We start from the raw sequence: 24,666 nt of genomic DNA, 5'->3' as shown, positions 1-24,666 counted from the left end.
CTTGTTTAATGTATATGGAAGCCCATTAAATAGATTTCATCATCCATAGTTTGAAAAATACTGACCTACAGGTTAAGGTATTAGGAAGTCCAAACTTTTTCTAAAACCTAACCTGTCTCTGAATTTCTCTATCATATTTAGAGTACCATGATTATTTAATTTCCTTGAGTTTGTAACTTCAAAGATCATTCTCCCTCTCAGTCACCTACCATTTGGGATCTATCATCTACCCTTGGTTGCTTTGTTATTTCTAACATCTCAGCTATGCCCCTTTTATCCTTATTCAAAATCATTACAAGTGTATCTTTCCAAAATTACCTGCTTTAGAAAACATATCGTAGTTGGGTTTCTTTAATCAAACAAGCACCTCTAGCAGTACATAAAATTTGATTTTTATTTAATTTTTCAGCAACATGTCTACTAATAAAATGTATAAAATGTACAGCTGTGAAATATTTCATTTGCAATACATTTCCCATATATTATCTTATTTTGTTATTATATTTAAATGAGGAAGTAACAGTTCAAAGAGGTTACATAACTGATATAAATTCACTTGGCTAGTTAGTAGCAGAGCAACTTCTTGAACCCACATCTTTTGAATCTAAGCCCAATGGTATCCTTTCCCCACATACAAGTGCTCCTACTAATTAAGCAAGATACCTTCATTGGACTTCACTGACCTCCCTTCTCCTAGTATCATCTAGTTGATGTTTCACGCAGGAATAAAAACCCTTTCGTTAGCCCTTCATTTTGTCCAACCACCATAGTGGATGCTATATAAAACCAGAATTCCCTTTAAGTGCTGCAGTGAACTCTATCAATTTGTTCCACTTAACTCTCTGCTAATTCCCAGCTAGTCCCAAACACACAGCCTGGCGCAGCACACATTCAGTTGCTATTGTTGACTATACTCTTAAACATGTACATACTTTTACTTCCTCTATCATCTCCAGCAGGACCCCTCTCCTTTCTCTGACATTTAAGATTTAAATATGACTTGCCCCAAGATCCAACCTTTAACTGCTCTTCAGTAGAAATTCTTTGGCCAGATCCATCTTACCCTATAGGAAAACAGGCCCTCTCTCCCTATTTATCTTCATATCCGTGGAGGTCCAGGTCAAGTTCTAGCTTTTCTGTACCTTTTCCCCCCAGACATTAAAACCTAGACGTGATTTTTGCCTTTCAATTTTCCCAGTTATTACCTGCCTGCTTCATTTGGGCACTTATTGATATAATATCTTTCATGATTTCTTCACAACTTGAACTAAGTAAAAGTACTTCCTCTCCAACCACCTGAAAGGGTCAGTATAGTAACCTTAAATTTATTTTGTTTTTCCTCTCAGCCTCTAGCACAGAACTTTGCACATCATATTCAGAGTACTGTACACCTTTTTAAACAAACATTTCTTTTTTTTTTTTTTGAGACAGAGTCTCGCTCTGCTGCCCAGGCTGGAGTGCAGTGGCCGGATCTCGGCTCACTGCAAGCTCCGCCTCTCGGGTTCACGCCATTCTCCTGCCTCAGCCTCCTGAGTAGCTGGGACTACAAGCGCCCGCCACCTCGCCCGGCTAGTTTTTTGTATTTTTTTTAGTAGAGACGGGGTTTCACCGTGTTAGCCAGGATGGTCTCGATCTCCTGACCTCGTGATCCGCTCGCCTCGGCCTCCCAAAGTGCTGGGATTACAGGCTTGAGCCACCGCGCCCGGCCTAAACAAACATTTCAAATAAAATCTCTGACCATGGGGAACTTTTTTAAAGCACATAATGAGTACATACTTCATATCTGCTTTATGTATGTGGTTTTATTTCAGCTCACCAAGACCCACAATGGAAGTGTCATTAACCCCATTTTACAGATGGGGAAACAGGCTCAAATGACAGCAACTTGCAGAATGGCAGGACGGTTCCTTCAGACCACAGCTCTGAATAGTGCTCTTCCTCCCCATCACTCCTCCCACACTTTGGTCAGACTCAGTCCAGAAGCCACAGGAACTCCTGTTTGTTTCGCACGTATTCAGATGCTATATATATTCAAATTATCCTTGCCTTAGAAAAGGATACAATTCAGACAACCAATGCAAGTTACAGTCCCAGCTCCACCTGCGTAAGTCACTTAACCTTTCTCAGTCTCAGTTGCCATTTAAAGACTTACAATCTGGACTTGCAGAATTTTTTTCTCCTTATCTCTGGCTACTCCTCCCCACTACTCTCACACTGTTCCCCATGTACAACCGGATTCATGTCTCAACCACTGCTCAGGCTGTCTGCTCTGCCCAGATCACCCTTTCTTCCTGCTCCATCTAATGAAAGCAACTCTTCCCCAAGCCCGGCTCCAGGGAGTCCCAGGCAGAATTAATTGCTTCCTTTCTTGTGGTCCAACAGCATTTACTTCGTGCCTCTATTTATAAGTATAGTATGTCTCTCTCCTCTCCTTCCAGGTGGTAAGCTCTATAAAGGCAGATGTATATTTTCCTGGACTTTATAACGTGAAACTCCACACAATTCCTGAAGCTGTCCAACCTTCTCCAGACTTCACAAAGATTTGTTGAATTAAGGAATTCAGGAATGTTTGTTGTAATTCAACATTTGTTGAATTAAGTAGTCAATCAATCATGCCCTAAAATGAGAATACCATCTGTTCTTCCTATTTCACAGTTGTTTAAATGTTACATCCTCACCTCCCCAACCACCCAATCCCCCTTGATAATCTCTCATCCTGGGTTTTTCTTGGATTTTAATCTGAATATGTAATTATAAACATGTGTGTTACTTTTTAATGTCTATATTTCTCTGTACTACTAGACTGGAAACTCCATGAAAACAGGGACGATATATGTCTAGTTCACCGCTGCATTCCCAGCACCCAGTACAGAGCACGTACTCATTCAATATTTACTAAATAATTAGTGTGAAGATTAAACGCATATCAAAGTGTTTTGTAAACCATAACGTGATGATTAAGATATAATTATTGGTATTATATATCCAGTTTATCTCCTTTTAGATAGCTACAACAAAATCTTCAGTCTCCTCTCCAATATCATATGCCTTTAGCTGGCAAAACTACTTCTTGCCCTGCCAATCGGGCACTTATGTCTCACTCATTTGAATAATAATAGCAATTGCTTTATTTTCTTCTAGTTAGTAATTTACAAGAATATCGGCAGTGACAAATATCAAATCAGCTCAGATCTCATTTAAGATTTTCTGTCAAATAAAAGTGAAATACTTCTTTCTAAAAACAACTTTGTGATTCTAAGATATGATTGTAATCTTCAAAGCACTACACAAACAAACTCTATGAGGTCCACATTTAATAAACTGGAACAATTAGTTTATATTCCCAAGCAATGAGTTCAGGTGGACCAAAGGATAGTTCCTAAAGCAGGGCCAGAAGTTTTCAGGGTTCCTCAATTGCATGGACTCCTTCCAAGGCTCTGGGGGACCGGGACTTGGCAATGTGTTCTCATGGTCATGTATTCAACTAAACTTTGCAAAAGCAAGAGAGTTTTGTATTTTCCTTAAAGAAGGCCCTCAAAATTGTATACCCTTCAGGCCCCACAAAACCTAGATCCACCCTTGTGCAGACAGTTTTCAACCTTATAATCAGGCCATTTTTTTCTCTGAAGTATTCACAACCAACACGGAATTGCAGGCATATTTAGTGACCAACTTTTAAAGTCTAGTTCTAATCTCTGAAGGAGTCATGTTTTCATAAAATCCTTTTTAAAATCCTTCTAAAAGGAGGGCACTATGTCTAAATAATTATTCTTTCCAGATCCATATATATCCCTCTTCCTCATTAATGAACACTGCTTACATGGACTGAATTCCTAAGATCTCTAAAATATTTATAACTCTAACAAGTAGGCATTACTAATTTTCCAGTCTCACGGAAGAGGAAACTGAAACTTGGACGAGTTAAATCATTTGTCCAAGATCAGACAGCTAGTAAGGGATATGTCTGGGGTTTCAATCCAGGGTTATCTACCTCTCTTAATCTCTAGTCTCTACTACTCCCAAGGTTCCCTGACAGCAGAAATTATGTCGTCTCACTCCTTTTAATTCCCCACAGAGCAGAAGATAAAAAGCTGGCACTCAATAATCATATTTGATCAACTATTGAAGAGAATACCTAATGTAACACAATCTCAAATACTGTGACATTACTACGAATATTCTTAAATGATGAGGTAATCAGATACCAAAGGAGGAGATTAATGTACAACACAAGGCATTTTACACCTTATCTCAGGAATGACGCCAAATAGAAAACGGAAGATCAGCTGTTACCCAGGTTTGCAGCTACAAATCAAGAAGTCCTCAGAGTACAAAGTGGAACATAGATAACACAGAAGCCTTTTAAATCATATCAGCCATGCAATCTTTGAATTCAAGAAAATGTTACGTATATTTGGAAGAAAAAAGAACGCATAATGGGTTTATTACAATCTGTTTTTTAAAAGCACACATACACAAGATATACCAAATGGCCTATCCTTTTAGTGCAGTCCCCTTGGAGTCTCCGATTGCTTAGAAGCTAAATTAATACTGCAGGAAAGGAAAAGCGTGTCTACCCAACTGAAAATCCGTTAACTCAGTGGCTGGATGTAGACACGGCCTGAGAACGTTTTAAATGTAATGTATTGAAACTGCCTGAAAGGACGCCATTTGGCACCCAGACCAACATCAAAAGGCAATGCTCCTAATGAGCATCTGCAGCTGAGAGACAGTATTTCAACAACATGAAATGAAAGGGCATAATGGCACCACTGCCAATGCCAAATAATTTACATCCCTTTACATCAGCAAATGGTTTTAAGGTTTGACCCCAAGAGTTAGTAACAAAAGAGGCTAGAGGTAACAGGACTATGACCTTCAGATTGACTTCTGTATTCTATTATCCTACCGTAAGTAGTAAGCATATCTACCCGTATTGGTAAAAATAGTTTCACTACAATGTTTTCAAATAGTAAAAACTCTGGAGCTCATAGAAACCTAATCATTAGGATTCAGAGAGGTCTCGGACATTTCCTCCTTCCTAAGAGGCCATCTCTTACAGTATTGCTCAGAGGCATTGAATATATTATGAAACGTATCAAATTTTCTTCTTCCGAATTTTACTTAGAATTCTTTCTTTTTAACCAAAGGAATTTTCACCTTAGAGATTTTTATTAAAAGCTCAAATGACCTCATTTTACGCAGCCACGTGATTAATGTTTTCAATTTTGCGTAGTTGGTAACCCAGTTTTAAGATTAGTAAAATTCTCCCTGTAATGTGATGCCATTTCTTTTAAAGTTCCAGACGTTCCTTAGTCTCTATGTTACAACTGCTAAACTGAAAAATGATCAATTATGGAATTTACATTAAAATATTCATCTTGACACCAGAAAACATGTGTGTGCTCAAAAACACAATGCTGAACTGGTACAGGAGAGCCTTTATAAAATGTCTTTGTCTCCTCCCAGTCTATGACTCTTCCCGCAGACTGATGGGGGCAGGTGCGATCCCTTCTCTTCCCGGCCTGCCAATTGGTTCTGCTCTCCATCACAAGCTCAAGATCCTAAGGGAAAGTGCAACCCGTTCTTTAGCAACAGGTACTCAATCATTTATTTTACACTAAGTCAGAAAGGACTGTCTGTAAAATGTCTTTGGAAGTCTGCCAGTAGTATTGAAGCCACTTTCAGTCTGGACAGCAGCCACAGTTTCTTAATACTAAAGACAAAAATATGAGAAATTTATCAAACTCATACTTAACAGAGGCTTCGTCGCCTTGAAAAATTAAGTGGTCGCATCAGAAATTCCAGAGTCCATATTTTAAGCAGTGTAAAGTTTACAAAATGCTCTCTATAATTTGAGAAACTGGGTTCTGTAGTGAACAAACACATGTCTAAAGATTAGCTTTTGAGTGACAAAACGGTGCTGTTTATTTTGAAAGGCAATTAAGACATTGTTCCTTGTAACAGAAAATACAGATATAGGTTACTTCCGTTAAATTACATATTACTTATCTGAGGAATTCAATTAATGATAAATGGATTCCAAACAGAAGCACTGTTCAAAACTTGAAATTTGGGGGTGCTACAGACTAATTTCTCCTTATTGCTGCCTTCAGTAAACACCCACATCCCTTACAAATAGCACACCCACACCATTTTTTTTTTTAAGTTTTGATGTGGGATTGTTTTTCTTTGCAATTACTATCTTAATTCTTGAACTATCAAATTCAAGAAACCAGTCACCAGTTAAATCAACATATTCTTAGTTTAATAAATTATCATAGTAAGACTTACAGGAACCTCCTTTACTAAACAAGAATGTGTCCTGCTATTTTCTGATATTCCAATTTTTTAAAAAAAAATCTTAGATAAAGGTATTTGGAAGGCAGTTATCAGGTTCGATAATTTAGGGAAAGAAGGAAGGAGTTCATAAAGAATTAGCTTAGGCAAACAATTTGAGAGTAATGAAAGCTTAGCTAGGTTAGCAGATCTTTAAGACCTTTATAGAGGGAATAGTAACTCAAAAACTTACATAAATCACAGCCCACATGTCTACAATGTCTGGATTATATTCCCTGTTTTTAATAACTCTGTTGGATTTTAAACAAATTATCAGTTATTAATATTTTTAAATATGCTAGTATTTATTGAAAGAAAATAATCTTTCTAGGGTTTGGTTAGAGTTATGAAAGGTTTTCCACATTCTTATACAGCTTTTATTACACTCAGTGAAATTCTGTTTAAAAACACACATTCTCAATCTTAAAATGAAAATCAACAAAAATATATGGCTCACTATAACTGTGCTCATAGTAAACTTTGTGGAAGCGCACCTTAATTTGCTTAGTCAGAGATATTATGTATACTACTTGATTTCAATGTTAGCTTTTGTAAAGTAGCTCTTTGTTCTTAACCGGTGTTATCTTGTTAGAAACCCAGTCCTATCCATTCCTTGACTCTTGCAAGTTTAACTGACACAAGACTAAAATTATCAAGTAAACATGTGATTTAACCATCCCAGATCGTTCAAGCAAACAATTCTTCAAAACATCCAAAATTTATACTAGAGTAAACTCAAATTTACTATGCAATTGCACAACCTTCATTACATTTCTAAAGAGCAGAGGACATCAAAAGAGGAGGGGGCAGCCCATCGGACTCACTTGATATATTAACGTTAGCTTGCCTTATATGTAAATTTTCATATGCACAGAGCGGAGCACATAAACTCAGTTACCACTGCCCTGGACATGCTACATTTGAGTCCAAAAAAAAAAAAAAAATCCTCAGATATATATACATATGTATATATACTTGTGTGTTATATTTTCATTTTCATTCTGACCCTTTGACTTGAATTCTTTGATTTTTTTTTAAATATATGGTACAAAAGACATTTTAATGGGAAATTATTTCTCTTTAGAAAACCATTCGACTTCTTTCTTTTGTTAAGCAACCTTGTATGTGTTTCACGTTCTGCCTTCTTCCCATTCTCAAGGTACCAGGCCAGGAAAGAGGTCGCTTTCATTCCAGGGAACACTGGTCAGAATGCCTCCCCTGCCTGGGCCTCCACGAATATCCCAGTGGGAATTCCTGGGCCTGCAACTTCCACGGGATCCAAATACTGATGACTGTACCCATCACGATGATGGAAAGGACCGCCAGGCGATCCCCCAAAAGGCCCACCAAAGATCCGGGTTCCATTGTCATGCTCCCACCTGGGAGCGAGGAGGTCTCAAAAACACACCCTCCCCCCCCCGCCGTGCGGACAGGTCGCGTCGCAGCACCCACGGGACCGCGGAAAGGGGCATAGCCGGGGTGGCCCCCGCCCAGGTGGCAGCGGAGACCCAGCGCCAGGCAGACTAGGCTTGGTCCCCACCCCTCCGGGCCCTACCACGGCCCCGCCCCGCCGCCAGTAGCGCCCCCGACCCGCGGCCCGGCCGGTCAGCGCACGCGCGTCGGTGTGCCTGCCAGGGTGCCCTCCCCGGCGACGCGCTCAGGCTCGGATTCTGCAGCGCGAGAGTGAGCGCTGGCGGGGGCGGTGGGATGCTCCAAGTCGGCAAGAAAGAGGCGAGAGTGGGCGAGCACGGGCGGCCGGACCAGGAGCACTCCAGGTGACCACCTAGTCTCCATTTTATTTCCTCAGAAACTGCCGGGCAGGCTGGGGACCGGCCGCAGGGCGGGGTTTCTCCCGGCGGTGACTGAGCGAGACCGTTAGGCTGGAGCACCGGGAGACTGTCCTGGCAGCTCCTGGCCGCCACCCGCGCCGCAATAAAAGCCTCTCGCGGCTTCCCGCCCAGCCAGCCTCGCGCTGATTGGTCGCCATGGGAGGGAGCCGAGTTGGCTGGAGGCGGCGGCCGAGCGCTGCTCCTGTGCCGCCCGCGAAGGGGGCTCACTGGGTGCTCCCTGACCCGCCCCTTGCGCTCCCCAGCCCGCCCTGTGCCCTCCCCAACCCGCCCCGTGCGCTCCCCAACCCGGGCTCGGCAGTCCAGAGAAGGTACAACGGCACCTGGCAGCGGCAACCTCGACACACAGCCCCTCCGCCCGGCTTTCCTCAGTCGCTTCCCAGCACACGCCCCCCCGCCCAGAATGTCCGCCCAACCCACCCAGCTCTCTGCGGCCCCTGCTTTTCTTCCTCCCCTCCCGTCCATCAGAGCCAAAGCGCAAATCCTTGGGTGGAGGTGGGGGGATGACAGCTGGAGGGGAGGGTGGGCACGCACAGAAGAATTTTCCAGGGAGACCGGGATGGAAATAGCCAAAATGAAATGCACCTCCCTCCCCGCTGCCGAGGTTCTCTGGGCGGCGGCGCAACCCCCGCCACCCGCGGCAGCATCACTACTGTCTTCCTCCCAGCTCCCTATTGTTCACACTTTGCCAGGATCCAGAACCTCGCCCAAAGAAAGGAGACAGGACGAGGTGTTTCGGGCGGCTACCTGCCATTCTTCTCCCGCCCCGTGCAACACTGGGCACGCGGCGCGTGTAAAGGCACACGCGCGCGCACACACGCGCGCACACACCAGGCAGACCCGATCACGCCCTCTTCGCCCTCCGCCCCTCCGCACTTCCTCCTGTCAAAACGCGGCGCTCGACCCTCCCATCCTTCAGTGCTCGCGGCCGAGGGTAGGCTTTGCAACTAACCAGCAATTTGGCAGATGAAAAACTAACGTCATATCGACTGGGGTGCAACAACGGCCACATAGCCCTGCTATTCTGCCCATTTCGCCCCATTTTGCAAACCGTTATTCGGCTGGGGCGGGGGAGGCAAAGCAGCGATCCTGACTTTATTAGACCCGGGGATATAACGATCTGGGGCGGCTGCCCTAGCCTTATTGTTCACTCTTCCCGGAGCCGGGGCTGACAAGCCCCTTCCCCCTCGGAATCCGAGCCCGTGCAGCGGCACCACCCGAGCCGCGACGTCCCCCACCCCGCCGCCCGCCTTTGGGGAAGGAGCGCTGCCCATCACCAGCGCGGCCGCTGAGCCCCCAGGAGCCGACTGGCTCTGCTCCCACCGCCGCAGGCGCACAAAGTGGGAAGGGCGGACGCGCCAGAGGGGCGCCGGGCGCTGGCGGCGCGGGGAGGCAGCTCCCGTGCAGCGCAGCCCGGGAGGGAGCGGGGTTCGGCTGGGCAGCAAGGGCGACGCGCTCCTTTCACAGCTAAACGCAAATGACCAGCCTTAGCAGTCCACGTAAAACCACCCAAAATAATAGCGTTCCTCCTAGGAGTAGGAGGAAGGGGTAATTAGCAAACCAGATTGAGAATAAAAAAAAAAAAATGTACCTGCCGTTCCCAGGAAAAACAAAGTCCAGATGAGATCCTTAGTTTGCAGCATTGTAATCTGCTGGCTGGGAGGGATGTTCTTGCCGCGGTAAATTCTGTGCCCCCTCCCTTGCAGCGAGTGTGGACGGCGGCAGAGCGACAGACTTAGGGGCAGACAATTGCCAGGCTGAGTATGATTATTTTTGCAGAATTGTTTCCTGCCAGCGGCAGCCGAGCTGCGTTCACGCGCTGATCGGAGAATGAGTGACAGTCCCAGCCTCAGCACACTTGCAACTCGGAGATCCTTGCGCTGGCCCGGGTTCGTTTTGATGGAACTGGGATGGGAGCGAGGAGCGGTGGGGGGGCGGGGGTGAGAACCTCACTGTGTCCTTCCACCACGCCGGCCACAAATAGTGCCGAACATCAAGGAGGTAAGAGAGACAGGGAAGGCAGATGCGGAAGCCTGCAAAACGCGGCCTGGAGCTTTCGCGGGAGCCGGGCTCTTTCACACGCAGTCTCCCAGGGAGAGCTGGGATTTCTTTTCACACTTCTCCCCTACGCCTTCGCAGGCGCTCCTGCCACCCAGCCTTCCCTAATCAGCAGTTTGCATATTTTGATAACTAGTAAATAATAGAAGAAAATTTTAGATTTAAAGTTATCAAATCCCTCCATTTCGCTTCTAAAATTCTTGCAACACAAGGATAGCCCAGGACTTAATTTTAAGTGCGGGAAATTAGAACTTTGGAGAGGGATGGGGGTTGCCGTTGCTGGGTGTTGTTTTGATATTGTTTGTTTGTTTGTTTTATCCTGACTGTGAAGTTTGCTGTCCCACAGGGAGACATACAACACCCTTCAGCAGATCCCCTGGGAAGGAGGTGGGAAGAGACTTGAGTTAGAAGAAAACTCAGATGTTTGGAAGGGATTTCCAGAAATAACCCAAAGAAAATGTTTTCCTGTTTATATAAATTCTGAAATCTGTGGTCTCTTTATTAAAATAGCCAGGGCTTTTATATAGATATTATGATATAGAAGCAACATTAAATAATATTTTCTTACATGGGGACATGACCTTAATTCTTAAAGATATTAATGTAGAATATTACTGAGGTACCAACACTACTGAGGTACCAACACAATAGGCTTTAATTAAAATTCCAGCTGTGTTTTCAAAAGTAGGGGGTGGAGGGAGCAGGGTGAAAAGAAACATGTCTCAGCACCTGAAGGCTTGGGTGTGTAAGGAACTAATGTGAGGAAGGTGTTCTAGATGTCAGGTTAACCTATTAGCCTAGAACACAGAAACCCTCTAACAGAGGAAGTCTGCATAAGTTCAAAGGCACTAAAGCACTAATATTACCGGGTACGCCCTTTTTCTTCAAAGGTCAGCCTCCCCACTCCTGTAGCAGATTTTTTGTTTTTTGTTTTGTTTTGTTTTTGTTTTGTTTTTTTGAGACGGAGCCTCGCTCTCTCGCCCAGGATGGAGTGCAGTGGCGCCATCTCTGCTCACTGTAACTTCCGTTCCGATTCAAGCCATTCTCCTGCCTCAGCCTCCTGAGTAGCTGGGACTACAGGCGGGCGCCATCACATCCAGCTAATTTTTGTATTTTTAGTAGAGACAGTGTTTCACCATGTTGGTCAGGCTTGTCTCGAACTCCTGACCTCATTATCTGCCCGCCTCAGCCTCCTAAAGTGCTGTGATTACAGGCGTGAGCTACCGCGCCCAGCCCCTGTAGCAGTTTTTAAAAGTCCATCCTCTGCTGGCAGACCATCCATCCTCCCTTACTGGACAGGCCCTATCTCTTCCCCGCTTTCCTCCTCTATAATAGACCAAGTGGGCCACACCAGTACAGTGTAATTAGCGGGGACCCCTGAAAAGTGTTTCTTCCCCCAAGTAAATCTTCCACAACGTTTACTTTGGGCTATTTCTTTCATACCAAGTATAAACAATTCAAAAATACAGAAAAGTAGAACTAAAAATAACCCCAAATCCCACGGATTCCAGAGATACTCATAGATTTTGTCTTCTGTATGTGCATATGATTTTTATAATTGACATATTATAGTAGCAATTCGAATCCTGCTATTTTTGCCTAACATTAGTATAAGCATTTATTCCTCTGGATCATTAAAAAGCTTTTCTAGATATTTTTATAGCTATGTAATATTTCTTCATATGGATGATTTTGCAATGGCTTCCCCATTTTTGGATACTTGTATTGTTTGTGGAGTTTGATAATATAAATAATGCTTTTTTGAACATCTTTCAACAAATATTTGTGGAGCAACCACTGGGTTTAGCCCTGTGCTGGATGCAGTGAATTATATACGTCTTTTTTTAATGGTTGCTGTACTTATGTGTCTTTAATTTCAGACTTCTGCTTCTAACATCTAAAATCACCACATTAAATATTACAGATTTATGTAAATGAATGTTATCAGACTCTTTCCTTTAAAAAGAAGTTTTGATAGTGAGGAAAGATAGAGAGAACAGGCAGGGGATGGAGTGGAGAGAGTGAAGGTTGGGGCCCCCAAAATAAAAATTTTTCCAGTTTTGCCCCTAAGAGTGAGAGACACATCCTTCCCTGCAAACCTCCCTCCTTATAGTCCATGTCAGTAGAATTAAAAGACTCCTCACTATTTTTCTCCCCAGATGTCCCTATTTTTAGCTTTTCAGTGTAGACAAGTGTGGAAATCCAATCTCACTTCAGCATGACTGAATTTCTTTTTCTTCCCCTCTCTCTCTCCAGCCCCTCCCTACCCCTACCCCGTGTGGTTGTTGATCTCTGTTGTAATGATTCATTCTAGAATGCTGCCCCAGTCATTCCAGTCCACACTCCCGGTTTCTCTCCCAAGTTCTTTTAACAGGTTGTGTCACTTGTCTCCAATTCTGTGTATCTCTGCTGGTCAGTGCCTACATCTGTAAGCTCTGTATTGCGTTCAATCCCTCCCTGATCCTCATTTTAAAATGGGACAAAACTGTGACTCTCACTGGACCTCTCTCCCCAGAGAGAGGCCCGGGCTGTCAGGCACACATTAATGAGCATCTACAAAGTGAACATCCATGGGATTGAGGCAGAGGAAGGAGACTCCAGACTGTGCGTTAGAGAGAAAATTATTTAGAGAGGAAGCAGAGAAAGGTCTAAGAAGACAGCCACAGCAAGGAGATGAGCTAGGAGGCCATGATAACTCTGGATGGGGTGACAGGGCCTAATTAAGAAAGCGACAGTGGGGTGGCCGGGCACAGTGGCTCATGCCTGTAATCCCAGCACTTTAGGAGGTCGAGGTGGGTGGATCACAAGGTCAGGAGTTCAAGACCAGCCTGGCCAATATGGTGAACCCTTGTCTCTGCTAAAAATACAAAAAAATAGCCGGGCCTGGTGGCACGTGCCTGTAATCCCAGCTACTTGGGAGGCTGAGGCAGGAGAATTGCTTGAATCCAGGAGGCAGAGGTTATGGTGAGCCAAGATCATGCCACTGCGCTCCAGCCTGGGTGATAAAGCGAGACTCTGTCTCAAAAAAAAAAAAAAAAAAAAAGTGACAGTGGGAAAAGAAGCAAAAAGGGGCCCAGATTTGCAATTCCAAGATAAGATAAGAACAGCTAGACTTGGGAATTGTGTGAAGATGGAAGTATGAGGCACAGGAAGAAATCCAAGTTCCTTTCATTCATTCAACAAATGTTTATGGAGTCTCAACTAAGTGCCTGGCACTGCTCTAGACATTGGGGATGTAGCCCGGGACAAAGTAGAGCCTTTGCCCACATGGGCTTTCCTTTTTATGGGGGAAGACAGAGAATAAATCATTAAACATCTAGTAGTGTACAGGTGGTGATAAGTGCTAAGGAAAACAATAATGAGAGATAAGAATTCTGGGGCGGAGAGGGATTACCATTTTGTTTAGTGGATCTATATGGGTGTACATGACAGAGATCTTGAGAAAGTGATGACTGCTAAGGGTCCATTGTAGGCGACTGAATAGTTGCTGGCAACATTGATAGGGAGCAGAAGAAGAGGGGCAGATTCAGACCAGGTGATAAGCAAAGAAGCAATGATGTCAGCTCTGCACATACTAAGTCTGAGATGTTTCAGAGACATCCAAGTGGAAATGTGTAGAAGACAGACAGAGGGCCCAGAGAGCATCAGTGTTTAAGATACAGGCAGAAGGACTTACCAATGAAATACTGAAAAACAGACAGCTAGAAAGGAAATTGAAATATGACAGTGTCACAAAACCTAAAGAAGAAAGCTTTGAGGTGGTCAAAAAAGAGGAAGATTTAAAAGAATTTCCTGAATTTGACCATTGGAAAGTCCTTAGTGGCCCCTGGGGGAACAGTATTCATGGAATGGAGGGGAAGGGAGACATCATGGTCCCAGGAATGAAAGGGAGGGGAGGAGAGAGAAGCCAGGGGTGTGGACACTCTCTCCAGCAGTGTGATGTTGAAAGAGTAGTGGGATAATGACAGGGAGGCAAGCTTGTGAGAGAAGGAGGCTTAGAAGAGGGTTTTCTTTTCTTCTCTTTTAACGCGAGGACTTTATTATCAGGTTATAAAGTAAATTAAATTGGTGTTAACTCTTGCTCAGCACCACCAAGGCCTTATGCAACAGCTTGACTTATACAACTTGAAAAATGAACTTGGAATAAAGTGCCCTAATTTAGGTCTTCTTTCCTGTTGTTGTTGACAGTGGGGACCCCAGGTGTGATCCTAGGACTCACAGATACCCTAAGAAGTTTATTTCACTATCGATACAGGCAAAACAGAGTCTGAGAAACACAGCATCTTAAGACCAACACAAGAGACAGGTCTTAAGCCAACTTAAGACCTGAGGCTAATAGAAGCTGAAAATCTTCTGCCCATTTTTTTTATTTTTATTGGGTTTCTTGTTCTGTTATTGTTAAGTCATAGGAATTCTTTATATGTGGTAGATACCAATCTCTCATCAGACACATGATTTGAAAATATTTTCCTATTCCATGGGTTGCCTTTTCACTCTGTTTATAGTGTTTTCTCCATACAGTAACGTTTTAAATTTTGAGAAAGTCCAACTTAATCTGTTTTTTTCTCTGGCTTATCCAAAGAGCTGAGCATGAGCCAGGAAAGCATAAGGACCAGGAGGTAAACTTGAGCCCACAGAGTTCAAGCGTGAAAGTCTCTCGGGAACCCTCCCAGCTCACTCTTAACTTCTCATCTTCCAAATCTGGTTGACATGAGAAATTACTTATAAACTCTAATGCATGGCAGGGCTGGGGCAACTGATGTGCTTCCTCCCTGTTCAAGGCTGGCTCAGGCACTGGTTAAGGACTAGCGAGCACTCATCAGTCAATCCAGCACAGTGGTGCTGGGGACTTCCAAACGCGGGAGAAACGAGACAGAGGTTGACATAGAACCACTGCTCCTTTGTGCGGGTTGTGCACTGCACAGCTTCAAGGGGTGTTTTGCAAATCCCACCCATCATATATTTATACGGTTGTTACGATGATATTTTCTGGCATCAGTGGAAGTAAAGCATCAAGGAAGAGATGCTGTTTTCATTTTCCTTTTTTATATTGTGCAGAAAGTTTGTTAGGAATTACTTTCAGGATCAACATCTGTGTGGGAAGGGAAATAAACAGGTTACTAATAAAGAAGAGGAAACTGGGCCTCCGGGCAGGCACCACAAAGCCTCAGCCCCACCTTGAGAACCCTGAAAATAGTTGCAATATCCTCACATTGACCAATCACCAAATTCAGGCCACCCCAAGAATGTAACCTGGCCTTGTGAAAGGTGATTTGTTTCAGCTGAAGGAGGGCATCCCCAGCATCTGGAGTAAGCCCTCCAGCCCTGAAGGGGGACTCTGAACAGCTTAGCATAGTACCCACTACATGATTTTAGCTATACTCCAAAATAGCCAATTTGGTTTAGCCTTGCTTTGGCCGTGCGGGCTCCTTTTGGGTTCCATATGAATTTTAGGATTTTTTTTTTCTAGTTCTGTGAAGAACGATGGTGGTATTTTGATAGGAATTGCATTGAATTTGTAGAGGTTTTTTTGGCAGTATGGACGTTTTCACAATATTGAGTCTACCCATCCATGAGCATGGGATGTGTTTCCATTTGTTTGTGTCATCTATGATTTCTTTCAGCAGTGTTTTGTAGTTTTCCGTGTAAAGGTCTTTCACCTCCGTGGTTAGGTATATTCTTAAGTATTATTACTTTTTTCTGCTATTGTAAAAGGAGTTGACATCTTGATTTGATTCTCAGCTTGGTTACTGGTGGTGTATAGGAGAGCTACTGATTTGTGTACATTAATTTTGTATCAAGAAACTTTGCTGAATTCTTTTATCAGTTCTATGAGATTTTGTAGTAGTCTTTAGGGTTTTCTAGGTAGACAATTACATTGTCAGCTTTTTTTCTTTGCTTTTGTTTTATTGTGGAAAAATATAAAACACACATGACATAAAATTTACCATTTAATATGTGCAGTTCTGTGGCATCAAGCATATTTACATTGTTGTGCAACCATCACTACCATTCATCTCCAGAGCTTTTTCACCTTCCCCAACTGAAACTCCGTACACATGAAACAGTAACTCTCAATTCCCTCCTCCTGCTCAGCCCCTAACAGCCACCATTCCACTTTCTGTCTCTATAAACGCGACTTCTCTAGGTGCCTGGTGTAAGGAGAATCATACAGTATTTATCCTTTTGTGAATGGTTACTTTCACTTAGCATAATGTTTTCATGGCTCATCCATGTCGTAACATGTAATAATTTATTTCCTTTTTGAGGCTAAATAATATTTCATTGTATGTATGTACCACATTTTCTTTATCCATTCATCTATTGATGGTGACTTGGGTTGCATCCACCGTTTGGCTATTGTGAATAATGTTGCTATGAACGTGTGTATACAAATATCTGTACAAGTCTCTGCTTTCACTTCTTTTTGGTATATATCCAGAAGTAGAATTTCTGAATCATGTGGTAACTACATTTAATTTTTCGAGGAATTTCCATGCCATTTTCCACAGGGACTGAACACCATCTTACACTTCCACTTGCAATGTATTCTTGCCAATACTTGTATTTTCTTTGTCTTCTTTTCTTTCTCTTTTTTTTCTGATAGTAGTCATCCTAGTGTAAAGTGGTAATCTATTATAGTGCTGTAAAGTGGTAATTTAGTGTAAAGTGGTAGTGTAAAGTGGTAATTTATTATAGTGTTGACTTGCATTTTCCTAACGTCTAATGATATTAAACATCTTTCCATGTGCTTATTGACCATTTCTATATCTTCCTTAAAGAAATGTCTTTTCAAGCCTATTGCTCATTTTTTAATTGGGTTGTTTGTTCTGCTGTTGTTAGGTTGTAAGAATTATTTATATATGGTATATACCAATCTCTCATCAGAGATATGATTTGAAAATATTTTCCCATTCCATGGGTTGCCTTTTCACTCTGTTTAATAGTGTTTTACTATATAGAAACATTTTAATTTTAAGAAAGTCCAACTTATCTATGTTTTCTTTTGTTGCCTATTCTTTTATTGCCATATCCAAGAAATCATTGTGAAATATGTCTTGTAGCTTTTCCCCTATGTTTTCTTCCAAGAGTTTTATAGTTTTAGTTATTACATTTTGATCTGTTTTGAGTTAATGTTTGTATATGGTATAAGATAAGGATCCAAATTTATTTATTTATGTGCATGTGGATATCCAGTTTTCCCAACACCATTTGTAGAAAATGCTATCCTTTTCTCGTTTAATAGTTTTGGCACCCTTGTCAAAAATTGTTTGACCATATATGCAAGGGTTTATTCCTAAAGTCTCTATTCTATTCCACTGGTCTGCATATCTGTCTTTATACCAGTACCACACTGTTTTGACTACTGTGTCTCTGTACTAAGCTTTGAAATCAGGAAGTGTGAGCCTTCCAACTTCATTCTTCTTTTTCAAGACTCTTTTGGCTATTTGGGGTCTCTTAAGACTCTATACGAATGTTAGCATGTACTTTTCTATTTCTACATAAACTATCATTGAGATTTTGATAGGAACGGAGGGGTCCTGTTTTCTAATCTACCAGAGTTGTTACTTGGACTAAGTGTTAGAATCATACTGACATCTCAGAGATGAGTATATTTAGACAAGTTACTCCAGAGTTATGGAAACTGAGTCACAGAGAACTGTCACGGATTACCATTTGGGCAATCTATATGTTTCAATGTAAATATTGAGGGATGAGGCAGAATCAAATCGCAAGAATCAGGCCATGGAGTGTGCACAGCTTTAGGAAGTTAAAGTGAACTAGCAAGACAGAGATAGTTGTAAATGGTTCCTGGGCCCAGAGCTGAATTCAGACTCCAGGCTGCCCAACTCCCTGTTTTGTCCCTGAAGAAACAAACAAACAAAACCTTCTGAAACTGGTCACTTAACAGACGAGAAAAGAGCTAGGGTCTTCATGTCAAGATCTTAAAAATCAGAAAGCATGACTGAACTTAAGTTAAAGACACAACAACTTCCTGGCTCTCTTCTATGTATCCTCCCACACCCCAGTGGCAATGAAGTGATGTGGATGAGTGTTCAGCTCCAGGAGTTTGACAATCCAAGTTTAAATCCTAGCTTCTTCACCTGTAGGCTCTGTGGATTTGGGTATATTACCTTGACGCCTGTAAACCTAATTTTTCTTGTCCATAAAATGGGATTAGTGTGACATTTAACTCTCAGACTTCTTGTGAACATTAATTAGAATAAGGTGTGTAGAGGAGGACTTAGTGCAAGCCTGACACTCTTTTATTCAACATGTATATAGTGAACACCTATCACATGCAAATCACTGTTAGTAGTCAGGAATACAAAACGTGAACAAAATACACATGTTTACAGACTGTCAAGAAGATAAATAACTAAACAAAGAGATGAAAAAATTTTAAGTTGTAATGAGAGCCATGAAAGAAGTAACAGGATTCCCTGATAAAGTATGACAGCAGAGATCAGGGAAAGCTTCCTGGAGGAGATGACATGTAAGTTGTAATCTACATAATGAGAAATACCCAGCCATGGAAATAGCAAGTGGAGGTGCATTCCAGGAGTGTGCAAAGATCCTGAGGGCAGAAAAGCCTGGATGGTTCCAGAAACTAATAGAATGCCAGGATGGCCAGGATAGAAAAAGCAAGGGAAGGAGGGACACAAAATAAAGCATGAGCTGAGCACAATAGCTACCTTGAAGGCTAAAGTAAGGAATTTATATTTTATTCAAAGTTCAAAGAAAGCCGCTAGAGGATTATCAGCAGCAGAGTGACATCTCTGTGTGTGTGTGTGTGTGTGTGTGTGTGTGTGTGTGTGTGTGTGTAAAGGCTTTTAGTTTAATAAGTAAAAATCGCGGCCGGGTGTGGTGGCTCACGCCTGTAATCCCAGCACTTTGGGAGGCCAAGGTGGGTGGATCACCTGAGGTCAGGAGTTCGAGACCAGCCTGGCCAACATAGTGAAACCTTGTCTCTACTAAAAATACAAAAATGAGCCAAGTGTGGTGGCAAGTGCCTGTAGTCCCAGCTACTTGGGAGGCTGAGGCAGGAGAATCGCCTGAACCCAGGAGGTGGGGGTTTCAGTGAGCCGAGATTGTACCATTGCACTCCAGCCTGGGTGATGGAGCAAGACTCTATCTCAATAAATAAATAAATATTGCTAAGCTTCCAAAAGTTATTAAATAGGATTTCAGTTGGAGACATGAATTATTTTACATGTTTTTATATGTACTCCAACTGCTGAGTGGAGAACATTTTGTAGGGAAGCAGGAGTGGGTGTGGAGAGGCTAATCAGAAACCACTGTAGAAATCCAGGAAAGAGATGATGGAGGCTGGGGAGGCAGTGGAAGAGATGCAGACAAGTGGAGACAGAATTGACCAAACTTGCAGATGGATGTGAAGAACAGTGAAGAGAAGTCAACATGTAGAAGATGCAGGGTATGTTTCCTTGGAGGGGAGGGGAAAGCAAGAGTTCAGTTTGGGACAAGTTGGGTCTACCTTTGAGACATCCAAATGGAGACATAAAGATGATGGTCAGATATGAGAACCTCAGAGGTTCTCATATCTCTGAGGTTCTCATATCTCTGAGGTTCTCATATGAGAGAAAGTAAGAGGAAAAGTCTTAGCAGGAGATATGAATTTCAGAGTCATCAGCATTCACAGTACCTAACCCATGGGAAAAAAATGAGACCACCTAGGCAAAAATATGGAAAGAGAAGAGCAGAAGACCCAGACTTTGACTCTGAGAAGCATCCATATCATGAGTTCAGAGAGAGAAAGAACAACAAGCAAAAAGACTGAGATGAGGCGCTATTGAAGTAGGAGGCCAACCAGAGGAAAGCAGTGTCTCAGCACCAAGAAAAGTGAGAGTTTTGTACAGGAAGGAGGTGTCACTCTGGTGAATGCTGCTAAGAGGCCAAGTCGAAGGAGGACAGAGAAGGTCCATGCTTTTTCCTTCTTTGAGCTTGTGTGATGATAGAAAGACATGGGGGACCTCATCGAGGGACAGGAGTGTAGCACTGGACAATTAGCTATTCACAAGTAGAAGTTGGTTTTATTTTAAGGAGTAGGCTAGGACTCCATTGCCTTTTATGAATAATTGTCATAGCAGTTGTGGGCAACTCATGTTTTAGAAGATTTGATTACATCAGTACTTGGAGGAAAAGGAAAAAATATTTTTGTTTATCCCCTGCTATCTTTATTTCTCCAATTTAATCCTGCCCATCATCTTCACCACTGTTCCCCTGTGCTTTCTCTGGTTGTACTGCTTCCCTTTGTCACACATCAGAATACCATTTGGCATCAGCCCCAGCACCAAAGAGAGGGGCCTTGTAGGCAGAGCCAAAGTTAAATGTAGGTCTCTCTAGGTTCATCTATATCTTTGGGGCCAGAGAAATGCCCATCCAGGGAGCCCATGCCACCTTTTCTCCTAAGCACAAGCACCCTAGAGAGTGAGGAAAGAGATAGGAAGAGGAGGAAGCAAGATGGCTGTCATTCACTATGGTTGACAGTCATTCATCTCATCTTCCCCCCCTCTTCTTTGCTAAAAGAACTGAACTGTTTCCCCAGCCTTGACACAGCCATGGCACAACATCTCAATACTCTGTCACCATCCTGAAGAAACAGAGTGCCTAGATGATGTTGTTAGCTCCACAATAGTTACAGAATCCTAAAGAGCTCAGAATTGGAAGTCAACATGGATATAAAGGAATCCCCACCTATGCCTTCCAAAGGCTGGCAGACATTTTTATCCTTGCTCCTTTGCTCCTTGGGTGCTAAGATTTCCATAGAGCCTGACAGCTTCCAGAAGCTCCAAGAAGGCACAGCGTTCATTCCAGTCACATGCTCTGAAAAAGAAATTCCTTGATACATCTGCAAGGACTGTGGAGTGTGGAGTGAGCCAGGCATGTTCCAGCATGGGAGGCTCCCACGCCAACCACCATCTATCCTTGCACAAGCAAAGAAGAAATCAAGAAGAAAGATTCTACTCAGTGAGTCTGAGCAGGAGAGAACTGTGACAAACACCAGACCTCTCCTCCCATTGCCCCTCACTGCCCCACCCAGTGTTCCACCATAAGTATCACTCTGAATGTTTGTTGAAAGAATGGAATCAACAAGCAAATCCACAAATAGCTCAAGGTTCCTTTGCTCTGGGGCTTCGGCCCAGGATTCCTTCCCCAGCTCCCATGGCTGCTATTCAGGCACTTGTCATATCTCACATAGTTTTCTGCCAAGCTTCCTGACTAATCTCCCCACCTCCACTCTCCCCTCTTCAAATCCATCTCCCCCAACCCCCAGAGTCATCTCTTTCAAAGAATAATTATGAGGAGCTGAACGTGTCATGTCCCTAACTAAAACCCTGTCAAGGCTCCCCATTTCCCCCTGGAATGAAGTCCAAGCCCCATGAAGGCCTTCTGAGGGACCAGGCCCCTGCTCTCTCAGTTTCACCTCTCACCTCTTCTTATGTCACATGGTGGACCTGAGTAATAGCATACACCAGCACGATCCTGCGTAGGCAGACTCCAGCTCATCCTCCAAGCTTTTATGGAATCATCTCTTTCCTGACCCTTCCCTTCCCACCTCTTGCTCCTTATCCTCCTTCCTTGGATTGAGTGCTCTTCCCAGAAGCTTCCAGGATACTCACCCCTATCACGGCACCCAGATCACACATTGCAATCTAATTGCCTGTTTCTGGCTCTTTCTTCTCCACTAGCCAGTGAAATTCTATAGGACAAAGACTTTAATTTTATATATCACTAGTACCTAGCATGTTGACTGGCACATAGTAGGTGTTCAGTGCTTACGATGGAATGAATAATGTCATCAATAAATTCTTCCTAGACCACTTGCCTTGGATGTGGTAAAAGCTACCTTTATACTATTGATATAGTTTGGCTCTCTGTCCCCACCCAAATCTCACTTTGAATTATAATAGTCCCCACATGTAGGATCAGGTGGAGATAATGAACTCATGAGGGTAGTTTCCCCCATGCTGTTCTCATAATAGTGAGTGAGATCTCATGAGATCTGATGGTTTTATAAAAGGCTTCTTTATAAAAGCTTCGCCCTTTGCTCGGCATACATTCTCTTTCCTGCCACCCTGTGAAGAGGTGCCTTCTGCCATGATTGTAATTTTCCTGAGATCTCCTCAGACATGCAGAACTGTGAGTCAATTAAACCTCTTTCCTGTATAAATTACCCTGTCCCAGGTATGTCCTTATTATCAGTGTGAGAACAAACTAATACAGTAAGTTGGTACCAAGGGTGTGGGCGCTACTATAAGGATACCCCAAAATATGGAAGCAACTTTGGAACTGGGTAACAGGCAGAGGTTGGAACAGTTTTGAGGGCACAGAAGAAGACAGGAAAATGTAGGAAAGTTTGAAACTTTACATAGAAACTTGGAGGACTCAGAAAACAGGAAGATGTGGGAAGGTTTGCAACAACTTCCTAGAGACTTGTTGAATGGCTTTGGCCAAAATGCTGGTAGTGATACGGACAATGAAGTCCAGGCTGAGGTGGTCTCAGGTGTGATGAGGAATTTTTGGGGAAATGGAGTAAAAGACACTCTTGTTATGTTTAGCAAAGAGACTGGTGGCTTTTTGCCCCAGCCCTAGAGATCTGTGGAACTTGGAACTTGAGAGAGGTGATTTAGGGAATCTGGTGGAATAAATTTCTAAGCAGCAAAGCATTCAAGAGGTGACAGAGCACAAATATTTAGAAAATTTGCAGCCTGACCATGCAGCAGAAAAGAAAAGCCCATTTTCTGGGGAAAAATTCAAGCTCTGCATCTCAGCTGCTCTAGCCATGGCTAAAAGGGGCCGAAGTACAGCTCAGGCCATTGCTTCAGAGAGTGTAAGCCGCTAGCCTTGGCAGCTTCCATGTGGTGTGGGTCCTGTCAGTACACAGAAGACAAGAATTGAAGTTTGGGAACCTCCACTTAGATTTCAGAAGATGTATGGAAATGCCTGGATTTTCAGGCAGAAGTTTGCTGCAGGGGCAGAGCCTTCATAGAGAACCTCTGTTAGGACTGTGCAGAAGGGAAATGTGAGGTCAGAGCCCCCACACAGAGTCCCCACTGGGGCACCGACTAGTGGAGCTTGACATCCTCCAGTCCCCAGAATGATAGATCCACCCACAGCTTGCACTGTACCCTTGGAAAAGCTGCAAACACTCAATGCCAGCCATGAAAGCAGTGGAGAGGGGGAAGCAAAGCCACAGGGATGGAGTTGCCTAAGACCATGGGAACCCACCTCTTGCATCAGCATGACCTGGATGTGAGTCATGGAGTCAAAGGAGATCATTTTAGAACTTTAAGGTTTAATGACTGCCCCACTGGATTTAAGACTTGCATGGAACCTGTAGCCAATGTACTTTTTGGTCAATTTATCCCATTTGGATTGAGTGTATTTACCCAATGCCTGTACACCATTTTATCTAGGAAGTAACTAACCTGTTTTTGATTTTATAGGCTCATAGGCAGAAGGGCCTTGCCTTGTCTCAGATGAGACTGTGGACCGTGGACTTTTAAGTTAACAGTGAAATGAGTTAAGACTTTGGGTGACTGTTGGAAGGGCATGATTGTGTTTTGAAATGTGAGGACATGAGATTTGAGAGGGGTCAGGGGTGGAATGATAGGGTTTGGCTCTGTGTCCCCACCCAAATCTCACCTTGAATTGTACCACATCTCGATGGCAGGAGCAGGTGGCGATAATTGAATCATGGAGGTGGTTTCCCCCATGCTGTTCTCATGACAGTGAGTGAGTTCTCATGAGGTCTGATGGTTTTATAAGGGGCTTCCCCCTTTGCTTAGCACACATTCTCTTTTCGACTGCCCTGTGAAAAGGTGCCTTCTGCCATGATTGTACATTTCCTGAGGCCTCCCTAGCAATGCAGTACTGCAAGTCAATTAAACCTCTTTTCTTTATAAATTATCCTGGTCTCAGGTATGTCTTCATTAGCAGCATGAGAATGAACTAATAAAACTATATAGGAGTTGCTAAGGGAAAAATGCATACAATGGTGACAACAATTGTAGATTTAGCAAGTAAAGTCGAATTTCACCTTAAGATATCTTAGAGAATCTTAGATAATCTCGGGCCAGTCTCTGTAACCAGTCTTGTATGGTTCTGATTCTCCTATCCCAGATTAATCAGGAAGATTCTATTTTCTCACTAATGTCATCCTTTTTCTCCTGATGAAGCTCAGGTGCCTTGGCACCATGCCCATCTCAACGGTAGTTTCTTCTGGTATCTTAGTGCCTCCTTGAAGCCCTGGATTAGCAGCCCCCAGATTTCTGCAAAGAGATCTGCCCTGGCTGATGGCTCACAGCTCCTCTCTTTTTCGCATTGTCCTCTTTTCCTCCTGTCTAATGCTGGGTCCCTTGTTGCCTTTGCCAATGCAGTTCATGATGAAATAGGGCAG

General features: G+C 43.2%; 1 protein-coding gene across 12 annotated transcripts in view; it reads right to left on the bottom strand.

The window, feature by feature from the left end:
- The window catches only part of LOC105493592 (neural cell adhesion molecule 1), a 313,546-nt gene extending 303,387 nt beyond the window's left edge, over window positions 1-10,159 (bottom strand). For 4 of the 12 annotated variants that reach the window (XM_011761376.3, XM_011761378.3, XM_011761382.3 and 1 more), the window contains exon 1: window positions 9,778-10,150. In XM_011761376.3, the coding sequence (XP_011759678.1) occupies window positions 9,778-9,829 (52 nt within the window). In that variant the 5' untranslated portion in view covers window positions 9,830-10,150. Of the gene's footprint in view, window positions 1-9,777 lie in introns of all 12 variants that reach the window. The other 8 variants (XM_071075579.1, XM_071075580.1, XM_071075581.1 and 5 more) reach the window with 5 other exon arrangements.
- Between the last annotated feature and the right edge of the window lie 14,507 nt (window positions 10,160-24,666).

Source organism: Macaca nemestrina, chromosome 12 (assembly GCF_043159975.1).
Source record: "Macaca nemestrina isolate mMacNem1 chromosome 12, mMacNem.hap1, whole genome shotgun sequence".
Lineage (NCBI taxonomy): Eukaryota > Metazoa > Chordata > Mammalia > Primates > Cercopithecidae > Macaca > Macaca nemestrina.
This window is presented reverse-complemented; position numbering and strand designations above follow the sequence as displayed.